The sequence below is a fragment of the Antechinus flavipes genome, chromosome 4, assembly GCF_016432865.1.
Source record: "Antechinus flavipes isolate AdamAnt ecotype Samford, QLD, Australia chromosome 4, AdamAnt_v2, whole genome shotgun sequence".
NCBI lineage: Eukaryota > Metazoa > Chordata > Mammalia > Dasyuromorphia > Dasyuridae > Antechinus > Antechinus flavipes.
Window position 1 is genome coordinate 120154019 of NC_067401.1, and position 23922 is coordinate 120177940.

The 23922-nt window shown below is 41.4% G+C and overlaps 1 protein-coding gene across 9 annotated transcripts in view; it reads right to left on the reverse strand.

Annotated features, from left to right (window-relative positions):
• Positions 1 to 7874: 7874 nt before the first annotated feature.
• MSI2 (musashi RNA binding protein 2) overlaps positions 7875 to 23922 on the reverse strand; it is a 516507-nt gene continuing 500459 nt past the window's right edge. For 4 of the 9 annotated variants that reach the window (XM_051994217.1, XM_051994220.1, XM_051994219.1 and 1 more), the window contains 3 exons: positions 18811 to 19019; positions 17184 to 17256; positions 7875 to 12616 (listed from right to left, as the gene is read on the reverse strand). In XM_051994217.1, coding sequence (XP_051850177.1) covers positions 17215 to 17256; positions 18811 to 19019 — 251 coding nt within the window. In that variant the 3' untranslated portion in view covers positions 7875 to 12616; positions 17184 to 17214. The remainder of the gene's footprint in view (positions 12617 to 17183; positions 17257 to 18810; positions 19020 to 23922) is intronic. The other 5 variants (XM_051994222.1, XM_051994223.1, XM_051994224.1 and 2 more) reach the window with 3 other exon arrangements.

Sequence of the window (23922 nt, forward strand, 5' to 3'; positions counted from 1 at the left end):
ATTAAGTGACTTGCCTAGGGTCATACAGCTAATGGTTTGCCATTTCCTTCTCCAGGGCATTTAACAGAAGAGGAAACTGCAGCAGTCAGAGTTAAGTGACTTGTTTAGGGTCACACAGCTAGTGAGTGCCTGAGGCCAGATTTGAACTCAGGAAGTCTTTTTGACTGCAGGCCTGGTGGTCTGTGCACTATGGTGCCTTTTAGCTGCTCTGTCCTTAACAAGTGAGCACTGACAAATACTTTTTAAATTAATTCATCCTATGACCAATGTGACCTGGGAGACTGAATATAAATCAAAACATGCTAAGTTCACTTTTTTTCTTTTTTTTCCCCTTTCTCATGCTTTCCCCCTTTTGTTCTAACTTTTCTCTCCCAACATTATTCATAAAAAAGTATATTTAAAAAATCAATGTACATGTATAGCCAGAAAAAAGAAAACAACAATAATAATAAAAAAGAAAGTCACTCCATCTCTTGGAGTTTCTCTTTTTTGCCATATAAAATGAGGAAGTTGAATCAGACACACCCTAAAGTCACGTCCAGCTCGGAATCAATGATCCCATTACATATGTGACTCTAGCAGTCACTGAGGAGGCTTCAGTTTTCTATTCTATAAAATAAGGCAGTTAGATTAGGTCAGGAGTTCTTAATCTGAATGGTTAGGTGGTAGAACAGCCAGAGTACCATACCTGGAGTGAGAAAGAACTGAGTTAAAATTCAATCTCATTCAGTTACTAGCTGTGTGGCCCCGAGCAGGTCATTTAACCCTGCCTGCCTCAATTTCCTCATCTGTTAAATGAGCTAGAAAAGAAATTGGCAAACCATTTCAGCATCTTTGCTAAGAAACCCCCAAATGAGGTCAAGAAGAGTTGGAAAGGTCAGAAATAATTAAGCAACAACATATACATTTGAAATAGATAATAGTTTTAGGGGCAGCTCAATGGCTAGATGAATAGAATACTAGATTTGGAGTCAGGAAGACCCATACTTATTAGCTATGTGATGCTAGGCAGATCATTTACTTCTGTCTGCCTCAGTTTCCTCCTTTGTAAAGTGAGTTGAAGAAGGAAATGGCGAAACCACTCTGTATTTTTGCCAAGAAAATCCAATGGACAGTATGGTCAGTGGGATCATGAACCATGTGGGGCATGATTGACCAACTGAACACCACCACCACCTTAACCAAAGAGTCCTAAAAATCTACAAACTATGGGCAGGGATTAGTGCTATCTATGGACAGGGGGAAGTCTGTGAACTTGGATAGAAAAATTGCATCTTTATATTTACTGACCTCTGACTAAAAAAAAAAAAAAGGGTTTCCTGTAATTATTTAAAAACCTAAAAACCTTTTTTTGGTTGGGATGAGGCAGATAGTTAAACTATCTTGACTAGCACCTCCTCTTGGATTCTGATGGAGTAAGCCCAGGACCTTGAGCTCAAGAGCCCCTCTACCCTGGACCACCAGCCCTGATTTTAGCCTGCCCCATCTCCCAGGGGGTGGGTGGGTGGGTGTCCATCATCACTTTGATCAAACTGCACCAAGAAAGTGCTCAGAGTCCCTCAGCTTTCAAGGTTGTCTTCCAGGTCCCTTCCACTTTCTAATCCCATGATCTGATTATTAGCTCAACCTCTTCCTGCACAGAAATTCATGGATACAGATGGAGAGGAAAGGAATCAATGGAGAGGCAAAGCCGGCTTCACTATAAATCTTATGGAAATTCAAACAGTCATTAATGTTTGTAGACATTTTAAGTGATGCCTTCATAATCGCCTCCATCTATCTGTGGTCGGACATAGACAAGGTCGTTTGGCTAATGTAGGTTTCCGCCTTCATTGCTGCTTAACTTGTTTTTAATCAGTGGTGATTACTGAGCTGGAATAGTGGGTGCTGGCTTGCCTGCCTTCCCTAGGAGCATGCTTGTCGATATGTCACATCAATTAGCCAGAGACCCGAGGGCCAAGGAGCAGCAGCTCTGGCCGGCTGGTCAACTTGGGGGGATTAGTGCTAATCCCTGAACATGGTTTGTAGCAAATTGGGGGCCTCGGATGAAGTGTCCTCTTGGGTCAAGTGCCGGGGCCAGTTTGGGGCATGTAGAGTGCTGTGAATGCCCCAAAGGGTACTGGGACTTAGCCTCCTTCTAGGAGGAAAAAAAAGAACCTATCTCTTTTGCTCTTTTTATAGCCAGGGCTAGGAGCAGGCAGGACTTGTGTTTCCAAATATTCTCCTTTGAGCTTCCTAGCCCCAGCATGTCCTGCTAGAAGGAACTCCAAGTCCCCTCTCCATCCCTGAATATTCCCTATTTCCTGTCAAAGATATGGGTAGAAAAATGGCAAGAATTAGCCAGACTCTCTGTCAGAATAACCTGACCAAATGGGCTTCAGGGGGTTAAAAGTTAAAAGCACTGGGGAGCAAGATTAAATCTTTGATTTCATTGGTACAAAGAACTCCCCTCAACCAATGCAGGTCAGCCCCGGCTCTGCAATCTATAGGCTCCTTAGAGAGTTGCCTAGAACATTGAGAAATTATGAGACTTGTTCAGGGTCATAACAACAGAAATCACTTGAAATCGGGTTTTCCTGGGTTTGAGGACAGCTCTCCTTCTATTTCTTCCATGCTGAAAGTAAAAGGCTCATTGATGTGGAATGTTAAAAAAGAGAAGGTTGTTTGGTTTAACTGCAGATATTCAAGAAAACAGGAGGTGGGGAGGCAAGGATAAAAATTAAAAAAACATACTTGGGGCAGCTGGATGGCACATGAATATAGAACATTAGCCCTGGAGTCAGGAGGACCTCAGATACTTCCTAGCTGTGTGATTCTGGGCAAGTCATTTAACCTTAATTTCCCTTTTCCTCCCCCCCAAAAAAGAATGAGACTAGACCATTCTGTTGAACTGCTTCCTTTTTGCCCCTCTCCTTCTACCCCCAATTGGAGCCAGGATTGATATTTCCAATCTAGTAGAATCTGTTATTTCCCCTCACACTGAGACTGGAAGCGATACCTTCAAAACAGGATGGGAAGGAATGGTATAACCAAATATATGACTAGGGATCTTATGGTATAAAAGTTGTAATTGCAACCACTCATTCAACATTTATTCAGCACCTACTATATATCAGATACTGGGCTAAATGCCAGAGACACAAAAGACATTTCTTGCCCTCAAGGAGTTTACAATCTAAAGGGAGAAGCAACATGCAAGCAAATATATTCAAAGCAAGTTTTATAAAGGATAAATAGGAGGTAAGTAATGGAGGGAAGGCTAAAATAGAATTAAGAAGAATGGAGGGAAGGTGAGATTGGAGTTGGAATTTAAGAGAAGCCAGTGAGGTCAGTAGTCAGAGCAGAAAAGCCAGAGAAAATGCCCATAGGGCAGAGATAGAGTATTTTGTTTTTGTAATGACATCCTGGAGGCCCGAATCTGGATCGAAGAACATGAATTGGTAAACAAGATTATGAAGGGTTTGAATGCCAAACAGTGTTTGTATTTATTCCTGGAGGCAACAGGGAACCAATGGAACCTATTTAGTAAGGGGTGGGAGAATGACATAACCAGACTTGTGCTTCAGCAAAATGACTTTAGTGGCTGAATGGAGAATGGATTGAATTGGGTAGAGATGGGAGGCAGCAGACCTCCCTCTCTTCCCTCCTCACATCAAATAGGCTATTAAAGTAATATCCAGGGTGAGATGACAAGAGGCTACACTAGAATGGGGGCAGTGTGGGAGCAGAGAAGGGGGGCATATTTAAGAGATGTTGCAAAAGCAAAGCTATAAGCTAAAGGAAGGAATCCCCAAGACTCTTAGATTTCTGGGGGCATCTTCAACTCTACCATTCAGAGCAAGTTGGAACAGCTTCAGCTTCAGAGTTGGTTTGGAAAAGAAGATTCCAAATATTAGTACTTCCATAGAAAAGAGCCAAGAATCACAAGAATATTAGTCAGGAGGAAGTTAAGCACTTAAAGTTTTTCTTTATTTTGTGATGTCAATTCCCACATATTGAAAGAAAACTTCAAAGTCTGTGGATAGGATATAATTCAGAGGACACAATTTCAAAACTTTTCTCTAGTTTCAGTGACTGAACTCCTTTTGGGGGCATTAATTTGTTATAATTTTATTTGCATGTTTCTCTTTTTTATAGTTAGGTTATGATAATTTTCAAATTTTTACCATAATTTTATTCTCTGTTCTGATTCACCCATTATTCTTATTTCTGCTGCTAACCCCACTTTAACAAACCCATAAACTTCCTGGTTGGTTCCTTGCCCCTTTCCTAGAAGAGACAGTATGCGTAAAGGAAAGAACTCAGGGATCTAAGATCCTGGGTTTGAATTCTGGCTCCACCCCAGTACTTGTACTCCCTCAGTGTTCTCCTTGGAAAACGAGAGCCTTGAAATAGAACTTTGGCTCTGAGAGGTCTCCCTAAGCTTGAGGGCTTCCTTTTCTTTATTGTAAATCACTCAGGCCACATCTTTAATTTGATATCAGGTGAGAAAAGAGAATGAATGTAGTTTAACTTAAAAAGAAATATTTGGATAGTTCTGCAATGGAAAAAGTTGAGCTATAGGACAGAGGCTCCCCCTGTCCCTGAACTAGAGCCATTTTGGAAAAGGGAAGACTTTAGGGTTGGAGTTCTCCTGGGAAGAAGAAGATTGGTATTGTAACGCCCTCTTCCAAGCTCTAGTTTTCCAACGCTAGAAATGGTGGGCACCGAGAGCAGGGGGAGCACCCCAGATGAATAGGAAGGAAAGCTCTAGGGATGCAGAAGGAAGCTGTCACCGGCTTGAAGGAGTGTGCTTCCTCTGTTTATCTCCTCTTCACTTCATGACTTAGTATCACACTCTCCCATCTCCCTCCCTTTTCTGGTTCTGGAACAAAAATCAAATGACCCCTATCATTGTTCTTGGGTAGAGTTCACCCACCAATGGCTCCACTCACCAGTTTTTAAACTTTTCAAACCAAACTATCCCTCCCTGGCCACACTTCCATGTTATCTTCCCTATTAGAATGTAATGTGATGTATAAGCTCCTGGAACTAACAGCTTCATTTTTGAATGTGTTCCCAGTACTGAGTATCATACTTAACACATGGCAAGCCCTAATAAATGCCCTTCTCTCTCCCTCCTTTTTAAAATTTCTTTCTTCTCTTTCCTCCCTTCCTTTCTTCTTTCTTTCCACTCATCTTTCCTTTCTTCTTTTCTCCTTCTTTCCTCCTTCCTTTCTGCTCCTTCCTCCTTTTTTTCATCCATCTTCCCTTCTTTTTTTCTTTGCCCTCTTTCCTTCCATCCTTCTTTTTCTATTTTCTTCCACCTTTCTTTTCTTTCATTCTACCTTCTCCAGACTTTTCTTCTCCTCTCCTTTTTCTTTCATTTCCATTATGATTTCATTTTATCCTCAACCCAGATAAGATAAAGTGATCAAGAATCTGTTCTGTCTTACAAATGAGGAAAATGGAAGGTCAGAGATGTTCAAGGGCCCACCTTAAAGAGTTGGTGGTAGAAGTAAGACTATAATAATATTTTCTGACTCTAAATCTCAAGTTCTGAACCTCCAGTTTCTTCTGTACCTTTTGGAGATCACCAGGTTGCTGCTTGATGATTAGATGTGAGTGAATTCTGAGATTTTGCTAAACAAAATGAGCTAACTCATATAGTTGCTTGGGGACAGCTCTATAGCATGGTGGATACAGACTTCAGGAAAACCTGAGTTCAAATTCGGCTTCATTTACTAGCATATGTGTTTCTGGGAAAGCCACTTAACCCCTATCTGCCTCAGTTCCTCATCTGTAAGATAGGGACATAAGGATAAAGAAATGGCAAATCATTCTGGTATTTTTACCTAGAAGAACCTCTTGGTCTTGTCCATGGGGTCATCTAAACATAACCAAATGACTGAACAACAGTAGCTGTTTAATTAAGTATTTACTACTTTAGGGTAAATGTTTAACTTGGATTCTAAGAGCACCATGGACTCTATTCCATGTGCTCTTCTCTCTCCCTCCTTTTTTCATTTTTTTTCCTTCTCTTTCCTCCCTTCCTTTTTTCTTTCTTTCCACTCATCTTTCCTTTCTTCTTTTCTCCCTCTTTCCTCCTTCCTTTCTTTTTCCTCCTTTCCTTCCATCTTCCCTTCTTTTTTTTCCTTGCCCTCTTTCCTTCCATCCTTCTTTCCTCCCTCCTTCTTTTTCTATTTTCTTCTACCTTTCCTTTCTTTCATTCCACCTTCTCCAGGGTAAGGGAAAAGCCCCTTGGCTGTTGGTCATGAGATCTTTGTCATGCAAAGTACGCAGTGCTAACTCTCTAATTATAGCTCTTTTAGCCTTACTCTTCCATGGCCTTTTCCCCAGACATCAGTGTCCGAGAAGCCTTGGAACTAACCCAAACCCCTTTGCTCCCCATCGGTGAGCTCTCTTGTACAATTTCCACCTGAATATTGTCTTCTTTGTAGCAATAGATTTATTTTGAGGCATTTTTTCTTATACCACAGGATTGGAAAATACCTCAGTGGCCAATGTAGGCCGACCTATTCCCCTCAAAAGAATCTCCTTTATATCGAACAGTATTTAGTAGCCAATTCTTCAAATTCTTGCCTGACAGGAGATGTTATAATCCACCTCCTTGGTTCTGTCCTCTTCAGGCTAAACATCCCCACTTCTTTCCTCCAGTTTCTAGTTGATCTCTTCCTAAAGTCTGGTGCCCAGGACTGGACACGAGAGTGCTTATTTGTGATCCAAACAGGGCAGAGAATAGGAAAGCTACCACCTTATTCCTGGAAATGTTGTCTTTCTTAATTCAGCCGGAGACTGTATTTTTTTTTTGGCCGCCATGTTTCATTATTGGTCCTGTTGAACTTAAGGCCCATTGGATCTTTTTCAGACATGCTGCTCTCTAACCATGGTTCTCCCTACTTTATACTTCTGAAGTTAATCTACTGAAACCAAGTATAAGACCTTTATCGCCTTCATTAGAACGGTAGTTTCTTGAGAGCAGGAACAGGCTCCCAGTGACCCAGAACTGGTCTAGAAGGGAGGCAAAGGAACGAGTGGATTTGACTCACCTCCCTCCCTCCCTCTCTTCCAACCCCTCCTCCTTCAAGGCCTCGGAGATAGAATTCCAGATGCCTTGGAAAGAAAAGAAAAAAAAAAAGCACCAAACGCCTCTGTTCAAAACAGTTTATTTTATTTTATTTTTTTGTCAGACAAACACATTGATTTCTGGACCACAGTAGAGGATGGAAACCTTTCACAAACTTATTTATTTGAAAATACAAATATAAAATTATACTTTCCACATCTGAGATGTGAGAGACTGCCATCCACATAGTAGTTTTTACAACAGGGCTTTAAGTAAGCCACACACAAAGACCTGAAAGATGCTTGATATATATATATATAGATACATATATATGTATATATATAAAAAAAATACTCACTACCAAAGTTCTCATCAGTTTCATACTAAAGTATAAAAGTAAGGGTGAGGTCAGCCACAGTGCTGGGGAAAGTTTTATTTAGATACATTGATGTCCACATGAAATGCTTCAACTTGCATCCTAGTACACATGGAATTACGACATTACAATACACCATGAAGAGTGGGCTTGCGGGCCCACCGTACTCAGTATGACACTCACAGATTCCACACGGGATGGGACAGTATGTACAGAATACAGTGACAGAGAGCCGCTGGGAGAGGCCTCTGATGCTTTTTTTTTTGTCTGTCCAGCCTGGCCCCCCCACCTGCTCCTACCCCTACCTGACCCGGCTCCCCAGATCTGAAATGAAAATTTTTTTTTTGATTGTTTTGGTAGCTTTTGGCCAGAAGGCTTTGATGAAGGGCCCTTCTGCCAATGGGGTGGTGTGTGTGTGTGTGTGTGTGTGTGTGTGTGTGTGTGTGTGTGTGTTTATATTTGGTTAAAAAAAAACAAACAAACTTATTACAGTATTAAAGTATTGCTTAACTTACAGAAGATCTCCTCATGTAGTGTCTGTGCCCAAGAGACGGGCTGAGCTGAGTTCTGCGTATTTCATGCCAGTAGGATGAGGACAGGAGGACCCGCCAGTGTTTATCTTTCTCCGATGTGCCTGCTTCTCCTTCCCTTTTGCTCCCGCACAGATCCCTTACTATCCCCTTCCTTGGGAAAATATGAAGCACATTCAAGAAAAAAATATTCTCTCTCTCCCCCCCCTCAAATTCCCTCTGTCCCTGCGTGCCATTTCCAATAGACTAAAGATAAGTATGAGTTAGTGTTCTTTTTTTTTTTTGTAAACAATTTCATATGCAATATAATACAGAAAGCATGGCTGACCTTCAATAAAAATGTAGTAAACTATATTGCTTTATTCTTGATTATGCTGCAGTAAGTAAGTGAATGGCAGAATGAAACAGTGTGGTTGGTGGAGGTGGAGGCTAAGTCCCTAGCCCTCGCTTGCACTAAAGATCAAAATAGGTTGGTAATTTTTTTTTCCTAGCCAGAAAATAAAAGTAGAACAAAAAAAAAAAAGAGAAAAAGAAAAGAAAAACAACAAAACCAAACCGAAATCAAAACCAAAAAAAAGAAAAAAAAAAGAAAAACAAACAAACGAAAAAAAACTGAACACCTTTCAGGTCATTAGAACCAACAATTACCCAATGATTGAACTAGTCTAATAAGATGTGTGTAACATTTACTGGCTGTGGATTGCTGTAAGATGAGAAATTAAATGGACAGCAATAGAGCCATGCTACCTTAAAGTCCAAGCTACAAAGTTCAAATTAAAACGAACATTATGAAGGATAGAAATGCAAAGGCCAGGTCAAGCTTTGTTTTAATCAAGCCAATGGGTGGTGGGGTGGGGTGGGGTGGGAGTCATGTGTTCTGGTTTTCTGGGGGGAGGAGGGGATGAGGAAGGCTAAGCTAGTCCATGTTTTCAAAATGCTCCTGGAGCGATCAGGAACTCTGTCCTCTCAATACTGCCCTTTCTGGGTGGGAGGGGAAAAGGGGCACAGGAACTATCCAGCAAATGCCATGCTCCTTCCATTGGGAGACAAAGAGATCTTTGGGGCCTGGGCAGATGGAATTAGACTGACTGAACCATAGCATGGTAGAGCTGGAAAGGCCCTGAAAGGTCATCCAGTCCAACCCCCATTATACAGTTGAGGAAACTGAGGCCCAAAGTGGTGAAGTGACTTGCCCAACTGGAGGCTGGAGTGTCACACAAGTGGCTATTTCCCAGACGTGGGAGAGAAGGAGAAGTGATTGCCCTAATGGTATTCTCCTCCATCAAAGGTAGTTCCCAGGTCACCATTGAGCTTAATTGAAACAAAGACGAGGCTGAACATCAGTGCTAAAATAATTTACAAAAATCTTTCAAAATGGACTTCTAGATGATTGGGGCAGGGGGAACTAACGTGAACCTTAACCTAGGTAGCCACATTGAAACATATCAGATTCCACAAGATTTGTGCTATGGGCTACTGGGTCTCTTCAAAAGGTATATAAACATCTAAAACATATTCACACAGATTATCAATTTCTTCTGAACATTCTTAAAAAAATATTTTTTCTCTTAGTAAAATCATTTTAATATACCATGCCTCCCTCTTTTAAAAAATAAATTAAAAAAATCCAGTTTTGCATATCTAGCATTAGCATTTAAGGTAGTATGGCAGACCCCTTCAAAGTTAAGGGGGGGGTGGGGATCTACAAAATGCTGGGGAGTTTGCCAGCATTTTAACATTGTGAGACCTTTGGTTAGTTGAAACCACATCAGATCAGAAAAAAACGAAAAGAAAAATAAGGAAAAGAAAAATAAAGAAAAAAAATGAAAAAAATTGACCTTAAAATTAAAAAAGACAATTAAAAAAGAAAAAAAAAAACTGCCCCAAAATTAGCATTTTGTTTTCTTAAATAAGAGAAAGTTCTATCCTTACTGGTCCTAAATCTGAATAACTACATCTAATTTTTTTTTTAACCTTAATTACAATACACCTACCAATATGTACTAGAAGAAAGAGGAGAAAAAAAGTTACTACACTAGTATCAGGACAGCACGCTTACAAGATAGCCATTTTATACATTATTAACAGACAATGGTCAACAAAGAATCATCTATGAGGTGACAGGGAATGAAGAGAAAACAAATGGTAGTACAGTACATCCTCAACATGGACAAAATATTAATAAAAAATTCCCTGGAATAGACATTGAATCGCAGGGAATTGACTTCCTTTTTTATGTTGTTTTTTTTTTTTTTTTTTGTTGGTTTTTGTTTTTTTGTGTTTTTTTAAAGAACCATCTACTTTTATTGTTATTACTTGATCAAGTCTCAATATTTAAAAAGCGTCCAGCATTTTTACTTAACCTGGTTGTTCCAAAATAAGAAAGAACCTCCCCCCCAACAAAAACAAAAAACAAAACCCCAAACAAAACCAAAACCCACAACAATCCTAAAATGTTATGTTGGAAAAACAAAGAGCATGATTCATTTTGTTTACTTATCAAAACTAAGAAAGAAAAAAAAAACTCAAAGCTTTTTTTTTTCCTTCCTTTTCATTCAGCATCATGGCGCCTCTTGTTTGAAGATGCCTTTGCGCTACCCTGCCTAGTGAATGCCTACGTTAGTCTATTCATTAGTAACATTTATAAAAATAGGAGTGCAGCAGCTCTTTATAATAAATGTCGCATTCAGTGTCTCATACTGGCTGTGCCTCGAGTACCAAATTTATAAACGTAACAATTTAAAAAAATATTAATAAAACTTGTCAATATCACGTTAAAAAAAGAAAAAATATATTCACACTACAGTATGTTTGTTGGTGTTGTTGTTTAATGCCATCTACTGAGTTGTACTTTTCTAAATTGCTGTTGCAGGCCTATTTACCAATATTAAAAAATTAAATTAAAAAATATCCTTCATCATAAGTATCTTTTCCCCAACTGAGGACCATATATTATAACAGCCAAATATTAAACATGTGCAAACAGGAAATTGTCAGTTTTTCCCACCAGTCACAGTGCAGTGATGTTTATACTTTTAAAAAATGTTTTAATTCTGTTTACATCTACAATAAATTAAAAACAAAACAAAACAAAAAAAAAATCTTCCCTAGCCTCTCTGGTGATACTCGCAACACTGAGGTATTAAAAAAAAAAATAAGGAGTTTGCTTTCCTAATTTGTTAATGGAAAGTTATAATGGATATAGGTATCAATAATGTAGGACTAACCATCCCTGGCCCAGGAGCCCCAAACTGGGGGAGGGAGAGAGAGAGAGGAAGGGGAGAAAAGAGGGAAGTGTCTTGGGCGACACTTGGAGGAGCTGAAATGATTGGACAATAAAAACAATCTAATTTTTTAAATGACTAAAAAAAATGCCCTCCCCCCTCCCCCAAGCCAAACAGGTGTGCTTTGAACTTTAAATACGTTAAATATTAACATTGCTATCTTTTTCAAAGTCTTGGGAAAAGCAGTATTTCATAGTTTAAATTAAAAAATACAACTAGACTGATCATTGGAAGCTGTGTACAAAGGAGCAGTGAGTATGCTGGTGTGACACTAGTAGAATTCTTAGGTCTAATGTACTGACAAAAGAGAGCTAAACTGTGTTCTTTTTGACTTCATCAAGGGCAGCCCTGGCAGCTGATTGTTCTTAGACCTTAAAACTCAAAAATTGACCTTTTATTTTTCTTTAAAAAAAATTATTTTCCTTTTTAGTTTCTTTCCATGAATCATCAAACTGCCTGGGACCAAGTCCCTCACAAAAATATTTTTTTTCATTTTCTCTTTCTTAATAGTTTCTATGTAGTTAATGGAATTGTATTTACAGCACTTATTATTTTTTTCTCCAGAATTCACAATTTCAAAAAATCTTATAATATCACCTCTTTCAACAGAAAAAAGCACTTATAGAAAAGAAGGACGGCTGAAATGTTGTCGTCCTTACCTTATTGCCGAAAATAGATATACTTAGGTTAACAAAGAGACATCACAAAAAATGAATCGCTAAAGAGCCTGTTAGTTAAGCTATGATCTCGCTTCTACAAATGCAAATGATAAACTTTTATGCCCAACTTCCTCTCTGGAGCTTCTCGACTTTCAGAGTGTGCTAAAATTCCACCTGAAAAGTTATACAATTTCAGAATGGGCACCAAAAGGTTGAGAGTCACATTACCATCTCAGCATCCTTGAAGCAGGAACAGAACCAAAATCACAACCAAAAAACTTTTTTTTTTTTTTAAAGAAAGTAAAATCCTTAATATAACAGTTATACTATGATTAGCTTTTCACTACATATTAAAGCGACGAGGCTACTAGACTATGTCAAAAACACTACCAAATGTGATTCAAAGATATTTAAAAGGTAAGGTGTGGGGGTGAGGATGGGACAAAGGGATCCATCAAGAAAAAAAGAAAAAACCCACAAAAATTATGGATTATATACACATTTTTAAAAGCTGTTGTCTTATATAGTACAGCAGATTCATGAGATGATGAGATTGAATTCAACCCTCAGTCCGAAGTGAGCCATCTCCAGTGGGGTGGGGGTGGGGAGTGAGGCTGGAGGTGTCCAGGTCTGAAGATATCACCTAAACAAAGGGCCACTCAGAAACTTCGCCCAGTCTTGCCTGGACATCCAGGTATGCTCTGTTGGAAAGGAGAGGACAGACATACCCAAAATGGGAACACACACAGAGGGTGGGGGGGTTGGGGAAGAGAAGTGTTACTGGCACATGGGCCACTTTTGACACAGAGCTTTCACAAAGTGGCTTATTATCTAATCCATCAAGTATCAGAGAAATGGGCCCCGTGTCACCATGTATTTGTAGAATCGAGCATTTGGGTCAGTAGTTCGCAAATTTTTGTGTTTCTATACATCCTTTCCCCAACCCCATGTAGAGACCCCCAGGCTAACAGTTGCATACCCTCTGCAATCCGTCAATACCCTTCAGCCCTATTCTTCAGGAACTCAGAGATTGGAAACTTCTTTTCTAGGCTGGCTCTGGATTGGCGGGGGATGTGGGCCACTCCTACTAACCAGATGGAAAGGGCATGTTTTATATAAATCTGGCAGTCTTCAGTGTTGCCCGCAAAGAAAGATAGTTATATTCCATGAAATATGTGTAAATCAGGGTCTCTCTGATCTATATTCAATGTCTACATAAAGGAAGAACAAAGACACTCACTGATTGTTTCTGCATATATGTCTATTTCTAAAACCAGAAGTGTCTAAATAACAATGAAAATGTGTTTGTAGCCACGATTATATTTGAATTTAATAAAAGCTGTGCTTCATGTTAAGCTCACAATGTTCAAAAGGAATGTCTTTGGACTTTGACACAGTAGCAGAAACAGAGTGACTTTGACACAGTAGCAGAAACAGAGTGATAGTCTTTGAACTTGCTAATTGTTCTCCTCTGTTTTGGGCCATTTGCTTAAATCCAGACTACTTACCTGCCTCGTAGAGAGGAAACTAAAAGTTAGTGAGTGGTTTGGTTTTAAGACTTGTGACCTGCCTACAATAGCTCTCAGTCTTTTGTTTTCAGTTCATTCTTTAGGGTTCCTCTCTTTTCCTTCTTGTACCCACACTTGCCTGGCTCCATGTTTCTCCCAGATTTCACCACTCTATTCTGGAAGGGAAATTTAATACCAAAAGAAGATGGGCTCTAAGAGACCATTCATCCAATATGGGATGCTCCAAAGAAGCACTAAGGCTCTATGGGGAATCTGGAGGAGGAGGAGGAGGGAATGAGTAGACATGGTTTACAGCCTCATCCCTTTTGGGGAGAACAATCGGTAAGAAATGTTGGCTACTGCTATCCAGCCCAGTCTGATTAGAGAAAGTTTGGTCCTTCCCCTCATCTGACTCCACAAAGGCTTGAAATAATTCGAGACACAAGGGCTCCCAGCCACATGTTTCTCTCCTCAATCTCCTGTGACTGCCTCTCCTCCTCTGCCCCTAAATCAGTCTTAATTAGTTGCGAGCAGCTCTCCACACAGTTAATAGCCTTGGGCTCAGGCTGGCAATGAATGTGTCAGGATTCACATGGTGGGTAGGGGGAAACTCAAGACATATTATTCACTTGGTTAAAAGGGTGGAGGGCACATGGGCAGCTGGATTAGTTGACATGACTTTGTTAACCGTCCCCACCTTTCCACCTAATACTCTCTACAAAGAACAAACTTGCTCTAGCCACATTCCTACCCTATTCCCCACCCTGCTCCCACCCCCTAGTGTTAACATTAAAAAACTTCAGAAATTCTCTTAAACTCAGCCTTGCTCCGCTGACCTGCAAAAGCCTCATGGAGTCTTCAGGGTGGATTCCTGGTATTACTTTTATTGACTGTGTATCCTTTGCCTATCTATACCTTGGGTTCCACAATTGCAAAAGTGGGGATGCTTTTCATAGGATCATAAAGATAAGGACCTCCGAGGTCATCTTGTCTAACCTCCTCATTCTAAAGATGGGGAAACTGAGACCCAGAGAGGTTAAGTTACTTCCCTAAAAAGAACTAAGCTACAAACATAATTCCTCTTAACAACAGAGCTAGAGTTCTTTTCTACTAGATAGTTGGCTACCATGCCTGTTTTCCCAATGGGATGTCATGTAGATTGCTGAGGTGATGCTTGTGCCAAAACACAAGGGCAGATTTAATAAAAGAAGGTGCCTTTTGGGGGTGGCAATTAGGGTTAAGTGACTTGCTCAGAGTCAATAAGTGTCTGAGGTCAGATTTGAACTTGGGTCCTCCTGACTGCTGGCTCAGTGCTCTATCTACACTGCCACCTAACTGAATAGAAGACATTTCAACAAGTCACTTGGTTGGGCATTGAAATCCCCACTTCATACTATGGCCCCATTCAGTGACTAGCTATGGGATATGTGGTAAAGGCAGAATAAAAGAAGCTTTTGCATCCAGCCTTAGGAAATGCAAATCTATTCCTAAAAAGAGAGAGACTGGTTCTCCCTAAGACTCATAATCCCAGTAAAGGATTAGATAGAAGAGCCAACCCAATGGCAAATTCACAGGATTTAGAATTAGATTTCAGAGACTTTGCCATCAAATGACCACATTCTCCCCTTGGTCTCTATGATGGTATTCTGCCAAAATATGAGGTCCATTCTTCCCCCACTCCATCTAACCCTAATACATGTCATGAGCTGCAAAATTATTCAGAATTGCACCCTACTACTATACTTTTCCACCCTGAAGAGGAAGATAATGCAATTTAGCATATTTCAACCCCCTAAGTTAATATTGCCAGCAGAAAACACCCTTGGTGATTTCATAGGAAGAAGCCCCAGTTCTCATTGATGTCTTCCTAAGGATGATGAAAATTTACTCTTAAACTGAAGATGACAGAAAGTTCCTTCATTGCTTCCCCCTCCCCCTTCCACCTTTGAACAATTCAAAAAATGTTTAATTAACTTGAGCTCAGTTAAAAAGGTTAGGAAACTGGCAGTGATCCAAACCCATGTTAGGCAGGTGATGTCGTTAATTTAATTTGCTCAGGTTTTAGTGCTCTAATCTGGATAATTGCTCACCAGTTATAGGCAAAAAATGTTTTCTTTTCACTAAAACACTAAGTTCAATTCTTTAACTGTAAAATTTCCATAGTTTGATTCTCATTGAACACTGGAAAGACTCCGGAAACTGAAGAAGGGAGATTGCCCTACTCCAGGCATGAGTCTCTGATGATGTGCACCCTCCTTGAGGGTTTTCCCTGAGAAAGTCTAGCAGGGTTATTTTCTTGATCTGCCTCTTGGTGCTTATAAATCAGCAACCCCTCCCATGGCACATGGCTGAGCACAAGATCTCCTTCCAGTTTCCCATAGTCTTGATTACATTTCAAGAAAGAAAGGGGTGATGAGAAAAGAGGGGTAGGTGGAGGCAAAAAAGAAGCTACAGAACAGAGAGACAAAGACAGAGAGAGAAAAAAGATGGAAAGAGAGAGAGAGAGACAGAAAGAGAAAGAGAGAGAAAGAGAGAGAGAGAGAGAGACAGAGAGAGAGACAGAGAGAGAGACAGAGAGAGAGAGAGACAGAGAGAGAGACAGAGAGAGAGACAGAGAGAGAGACAGAGAGAGAGAGACAGAGAGAGAGAGAGAGAGAGAGAGAGAGAGAGAGACAGAGAGAGAGACAGAGAGAGAGACAGAGAGAGAGAGACAGAGAGAGAGAGAGAGAGAGAGAGAGAGAGGAGACAGAAAGAGAGAGAGAGAGGAGACAGAAAGAGAGAGAGAGGAGAGACAGAAAGAGAGAGAGAGAGAGGAGAGAGACAGAAAGAGAGAGAGGAGAGACAGAAAGAGAGAGAGAGAGGGGAGAGACAGAAAGAGAGGAGAGAGAGGAGAGACAGAGAGAGAGGAAAGACAGAAAGAGAGAGAGAGAGAGGAGAGACAGAAAGAGAGAGAGGAGAGACAGAGAGAGAGAGGAGAGACAGAAAGAGAGAGAGAGAGGAGAGACAGAGAGAGAGAGGAGAGACAGAAAGAGAGAGAGGAGAGGAGGAGAGACAGAAAGAGAGAGAGGAGAGGAGGAGAGACAGAAAGAGAGAGAGAGGAGAGACAGAAAGAGAGAGACAGAGAGAGAGAGAGGAGAGACAGAAAAAGAGAGAGAGAGGAGAGACAGAAAGAGAAAGAGAGAGAGGAGAGACAGAAGAGAGAGAGAGGAGAGACAGAAAGAGAGAGAGAGAAGAGAGACAGAGAGAGAGAAGAGAGACAGAAAGAGAGAGAGAGGAAAGACAGAAAGAGAGTGAGAGGAGAGACAGAAAGAGAGTGAGAGGAGAGACAGAAAGAGAGAGAGAGATAGAGACAGAGACAGAGAGACAAAGAGAGACAGAGAAGAAAAGGGGAGAGGAAGAGAGAGGAGATGGGGAGAGAGAAAGAAGAGAGATGGAGGAGAGACAGAGAGAAAGTGAGGAGAGATGGAGAGAGAGAGAGAGAGAGAGAGAGAGAGAGGAGAGAGAGAGAGAGAGAGAGAAAGAGAAATAAGGGAGGAAAAGGAAAAGAGATATATTGGGGTGGAGGAAGAAAATGAAAAAAGAAAAGGGGCATGACTGAAACTGAGTGGGGAGAAAAGATTTTGGAAAGGAAATCCAAAGAGAAAAGAATATTGAGTGGATGGGGGTGGGGAAAGGGTGTGACCTTATATGTATGTTCAGCTCCCATACATGTATGGACACACCCAGGCAAGGCAGAGATATATGGCAGAGACTTTAATACCTCAGAGTGAGATGGCAACAAGAGCACCTGCTCAGTGGTATCCATTTGTAAAGGCCGTTGCAATCAAAGGTCCCTAAAATTGCATAATTGTTAAGGTCATCAGTGAGTGCACTATACATCGGAACAGATTGATTGTTTAAGGTGCTATACATTGGGATGGATTGGGAAATTCTTGGGAAGAGGAATTATCAATGGGAGGAGCTGTGGTTGCTAGCATGAATATGTCATTCTGAGACACCGCACCTGGATGGACGTGGGACAAAGTCATCATTCGAAAAAGAGGAGGTGGGAGAAGGGAATGTGAGCACTCTGTCCCGACTACAAAGATAAAAGTATCGGTTCTGTTTCAGAGAGATCAGGGGAGGGCCAGATTTGTGAGGAGACCGGGGGCAGAGATGCTGCTGTTGAGAAGGGAGGCTGGAGGTGGGCTGACTAGCTGCTGGCCAGCACCTTCTAACTACAGGTGAGGGTTGTTTGCTTCTGTGATCCTAGAGGTGCCGTCTGGGGCTTCAGACACCACAGTACTGACAAATAGGCAAATTGTGTGGTGATTTTTTTTTTAAGAGCAGGTCTATGAAGAAGTCAAAACACTTAAGTTTTCAAGAACAAACATCTCTTTTTCTTGAGGTAGAATAGGGAGATAAGTGGCATCCTAAGTGTTGAGAGCTGGTCTTTTGATGCTACTGCTGGCTGAATAATAATATTTCTTATTAGATGGTACTTAGTGATATTAAGATGGGAATTGAAAGTGGACCCAGAGATCAAGGGTCAAGACTGGAAGGCCTTCTTCATGGGAAGTGATTCTCCTCCAGGCTCTGGCTCCCCAAACTCTTGTTTCCCTCCCACCTTCTTCAGTCCAATTTCTCCAATAATATCTGTTTACTTCCCCCAATGAGGCTTAGATTTTATTGAAGATGTTACCTGGGACCCCAATTATTTTCCTATCTTGATGAATTTTTCTTTTTTGGGGTGGGGCAAAGGAGGGGAAAATAGAATGTTTTGCCTCTAAAATGAAGAAAGGGGACACAGGGACAGTAAGTGAGCGGGCTCAGACACATTCATGCTCACACACACAGGGAGTGCAGGGGAAGGACAATACAATCTGAAAACAGCATGCAAATTTGTTAAGCAAATTTCCATTGCCTGTATTAGTTAGATTATAGAACCACAGAGCATCATAAATAGCAAATGCATTTGGCTTCCTGGAGGCTGTGCCTAAAGAACTCGAGGGGGCCCTTGGACACCACAAAAAAACCTTAGAAACCAGGGGGCCTGGACTTCCATCGCCACCCTCCGGCCCTCTGCCCCAGACGTAGGTCCCGGGTGCCTTTCACCAACTCTAACCCGGGGGTGAAGCAGGCCAGGGGAGTGGCGGGGCTCCAGGCTTCAGATGCTGCCCTGGAAGTGTAGGCCCACAAGGGAGAGTTTCCAACTTGGATGACCACTGGAGAGAGTTTCTTAAAGGATCCTTGCTCCGGGGTGGGGAAGGGAAAACTCGCCCAGTTTGTTACCGCCTAGGGACATCCCATTCCCTCCCCACCTTGGACCCTCTCGAGACCCCCTCCCTCCCAGCCAAATGAGGTTGGGGAGGAGGAGGGGAGAGGGAGAAGAAAAGCCCAATACTTACAGCTATTCCATGGCTGAAGCCGGAGCCCGGCTGTGGGCTGGCTGCGCCTATATAATTCCCCACTCCGGAGTCCTGGCTCGCTGGGCCGTACAGGTCGGCGACGGGTCCTGGGCTGTTGGCCCCAGGGAAGCCTCCTGGCCGCGCCGGGTTGGAGCCTGCCGGGGAAGCGGGCGCGCCAAAATTCGGTTGAGCACTGTAGCTATTCAGGACTGGTGTGCAGAGAATAAAGCTGGGTATGAGGCCAGAAGCCGGGCATGCACCGTTCATTACAAGCCAAACACTCGAGAAAATACAGCTGAGGCCCAACTTCTAACACTCAACCAAGGCCATGCGATAACATCAGCAGGGACTCAAGAATAGTCAGCCCAGGCTACTACTAAGAAGCTCAGAGCTCCAAAAATATAAAGAGAATCAAAAACAATCATTCAACACACTATTGCAACCAACTGGAGGTGCTCTCTGCCCACCGAATTATCACAATAGAGAGAAATAGATATAGAGATATGTAGGAGAGATAATAAATATAAATATATATGTATAAAGAGAAATATTATTCCACATCGGAGTTGATGCTCATGCACTCTCGTTCTAAATCTGGGCACGTTGAGACAGCATTCACATCCCATGCAAACTACAAAGGAACTAGTTTTAGACTACACATTGTGTTAATATTGATATTAAAACGGACAGCAAAGAAAGCAAATCGTGTCCAGAAAAAAAAATCTTGGGAGGGGGTGGATATTTGGGGGGGATTTTTTTTGGTTGTGTTTTGTTTTGGATCCATTAGATGATATACTGCATTAAAAAAAGACACACACAAAAAAAAGATTTCTCACCCACCTCCTTCCCCGCCCCCCACCCCCCAATCCACTCCTCTCCCTCTTCCCGCCTCCCCACCATTTCGAGCACTGCATGAACGTTTTTTTGGACACTGAAACGTGGTCAGAGGATGTGGTATGTCATGGAAAGTTTGGGAGTCTTAAAATAACAGTAATGATGACAGCAAAGGAGTTCCTTCAGGTGTGGAGAGCAGGGGATGGAGGGAATGGGGAGAGGAGGCCTGGGACTGGGGACAAAGCAGAGGAGTCAGAGATTCTGTAGGGCACCCACACACTCACCTCCTTAGGTAGAAGGAAAAGGGGGATTGCTTTTTTTTCCCTTTTGTTTTTGTTTTTTTATTTTTAAAAGAAGAAGAGAGAGAGAAGTGTGAATACACGGAGTACTAAGTGAAGGAGTTCAAAGCTGAAGCATGTTATATCTAAATGACTGGTTTCTCATAATCACCCCTGGATGTAGGATATGTCAACAAGGTTGGGAGGAAGGGGCAAGGGTAGAAAAGAGTGAGAAGGAGAGGGGGAGAGAGGAATGAGAGAAGAGAGAGAGAGGAGAGGGAGGGAGAGAAAAAGAGAAAGGAGAGAGCGAGGGACAGAGAAAGAAAGAGATGGGGGTGGAGGGAGAGGGATAGAGGGAGAGAGAAACAAGAGAGAGAGAGAGGAGAGAGAAGAGACAGTCAGAGAGACAGAGAGAGAGAGACAGAGAGAGAGAGAGAGAGAGAGAGAGAGAGAGAGAGAGAGAGAGAGAGAGAGAGAGAGAACGAGAACACACTCAAAATACATCTTTGCTACCGAGAGATGCCAGGGAGTTGAGGTCTTGCTATCCTATGGATGAAGATAGGAGTTTGGGCAGGAGGAAGACAATTAAAGACAATAGCAATACCTTCCTTTTGGCCTCCAATCCCTATCACTCCAGATATCCCACATCCCAGTCATCTGACCCTTCCCTTATCCCCATCCAGCATCCTAGTTAATCAAGGTAAACACTATATTCTCCCTATATTCCCAATCTCTGATAGATTTCTAATTATGAATTTCCTCCTATTGTTTTTTTGGGGAGTGAAAGAAGGACAAAAGAAGGGGGGAGGCCTAGGGAAGATGCTATTATACCCCTAGCCAGTGGAAGGAAAGAATAGAAGGCCAGTGCTCATCTCATATAAAGTGTCACAGGAACTTCCACATAAATCTGGTTCACACCTGCTCCCTTTGCTACTTCCTTTTCTAAGGAAAAAAAAAACCAAACAATTTTTCAGAAATGATAATCTTGGATTGGGAGCTCCTTGAGGACAGGGATTGATTTTTCCCAGTATTTAGCACAGTTCCTGACATTTGTTGGTGCTTAATAAATGCATCTCTTTTCTTGCCCCTTTTCTGGCTCACTACCTAGCATTCGCAATTAGGAAGGAAAAGCAAAAATCCAACTGGACTGCTCCTTTAGAGAATATGATTTGGGAACATCCTCAAATCCTTAGGGCTGAAGTAGTCTATTGATGGTAAGCCTCAAGAGGCAAACATAGTTCTACCCAATTTTCTTGATGGTTTGGGAAGTATTTGTTTGGTTTGGGAAGGGATGGGGAGAGAGTGACCCAAACTAGTCAAACTAGATGTAGGTGTAGGAGGAACCAACAGGACAACTTGAAGTAAGGGGAGTAATGGAGGAAACCTGTCCGGGCCATGGGGTCCTGGTGTTGGTATGTACTGGCAAGGTATAGTAAGGCAGGATGACATGAATTGTAAATTAGCTCATCTGTAAAATGAGCTCAAGAAGGAAGGTCTATAGTAGGACCCCTTTGGGGAAATGAATAAATTGGCCAAAGGAAAGAATAGGTTAAATACCCAAGAAAAAGAAAGAAAAGAAAAAGAAGAAAAATCACAAAGGCCCAAAGCAAATGGATAGATTATTTTGGGGAAAAAATGTACTGGCTGACAAAGGGGCCTGGGATTTTTGAATATAAAAGATTAAATTTAAAGATAACATTTGGCTCCTCACTCAAGGGGACAAACATCAAGCTGAGATATTCCAAAGGCTGCATTATCTTGGTTTAACACACTTTTTTCTTCTGGGCTTCAGAAAATAGAAATAGTTTTTGCCTCCCAATCTATCCAGGGAGATTTGTGCAATGGAGCTGGCCAGTCCTGTTCCCAGCAGAGAGGGCAGTGGGAATAGAGAAAGGGGAAGTACTATTCTAGCCACGGTCAGACCCATGAAGGTTTTGGGTAGGATCGAAGGAGATGGAGAGGGGAAACTCAAAATAGAGAGCTCATTCTCCCAGCACCGTATTTACCATCTCCTTCTCCCCTTCCAACCTCCATGCTTTCCTCCTTGGTCAGAGAAATGCCCAGGAAGCTTCAGAAAAAGGGAAATGCATTCCCATAGATTCTTCCTAAAAATCAGTCTTGACAGATGTTGGGAGAAAGACTGCGTGGTTATGCTCCCATTACATCCATGTTGCCCCCTTGCCCTGCCAATCCTCCAGGCTCTAAGCAAGCTTGCAGTATGATGTAGTGGATTAAAAATTAGACCTGAGAGTTTAAAAACACAATAACAAAACAAACCCCAAACCCAAAGCCTGGGTTCATATACCAGTTGTATCCATGTATTTTATAATCAGTGAGACTAGTTTTCTTGCTATTCCTTAGATACTATATTCTATCATCTGCCTTTGTATTGACTGTCCCTTATAGCTGGATGCTCTCCCATCTCATCTCTTGACTCCTGGCTTCCATCAAAACTCAGTTCAAATTCCCTTTTCTATGGCTGGTCTTTCTCATTTTTAGTACCTCCCCTCTGAGATTGCCTTCCATTTATCCTGCCTATATTTTATATGTAAATAGATGTTTGTTATGTTTTCTTCCCCAGTGGATGCTGTTCTTTTCATCCTTAATGATTAGCACAATGCCTTGGCATACAGTAAGTACTTAATAAATGCTTATTAACCAACTTTGGGATGGCAGGAAAGTTACTGAACTTCTATGTGTCTCAGTTTCCTCATCTGTAAAATGCAGATAATTATACCTCTAGTACCAATTTCACAGGGTTCTGATGATGCTCAAATAAGATAATACACCCATGGTATTTGCCAACTTAAAAACATTTTATAAAGTCAGTTATTGCTGCCATTGTTGTGAGGGAACACGAAGACTGAGAGGAGGCTTGCAGCTTGGAAAGAGCAGGGTTCAAGATCCTTATCTTGTCAGCATTCTATCCAGAAATATCAAACAAGCAACCCACAAAGTTCCAGAATGCATTTTAATCCATATTAAAATGTAATTGGGAAATATTTAACAAAATAAGTAAAAATACATTGAAACATAGAAATGTTATTATGTATCTTGCTAAGTAAATATACAGTTCACAGGGATCCTTATGTATGGTTAATTTGCCATTTTACAGATGAGGAAACTGAGATAGAGAGAGATTAAGTGACTTGCCCAGGGAATAACAAATAAGTGTCAGGCTGGATTTGAAAGCACATCTTTTGACTCCACAGCCACTGTTCTATCCACTGTCCACCTACCTGTCCTTGACCATATTCTGTTCAATGTTTTAATCTTTTACTTATAGTAGGAATTTTCAGAGAACACAAACCTGGTGGGAATAGCATGGGATGACAAAGTTGATGTCTAAACAGATCTCAATAAGTTATAATGGTGGTATTGTTCATCATTACAGTCCTATCTCTTCATTTGGAGTTTTCTTGGCAAAATACTGGAGTGGCTTGACATTTCTTTTTCCAGTCCATTTTTACAGATGAGGAAACTGAGGCAAACCGGGTTAAGTGATTTGCACAGGGATACAAAAGTGTTTAAGGCTGGATTTGAACTCAGGAAAATGAGTCATCTTATAGTATGCACTGTACCACCCAGCTGCCCACAGTTTAGTTTAGTGGGTTCCATTTCTACGTGAATTTGACACCCCTGGTCTAGGTAACTTTGTAAGCTCATAAGTTGTGTGCTGACTTGCTTTGGCAAAGGGACTTTCCTCACCCTAAAGTTCACTATGTCAATGAAATTGCAGGTCCGGTCCTCATTTATCCTTTATTATTATTATTAATTTTTGTTACTAGGTGTGCTTCACAAAAATTAATTTTGAGGCTAAACCTGTTTTTACCTCATCTCATGGGCAACCTTCTGACTGATGACATCAAGAATGGGGCACAGACCAACGCGATGTATTATATCATAACTATCTAAAAGACAAACCTAGTCAAAAGAAACCAATGAAACACTTATGCTTATTGATCCTAACTCATACCATGACTCATATAGGGACATATGG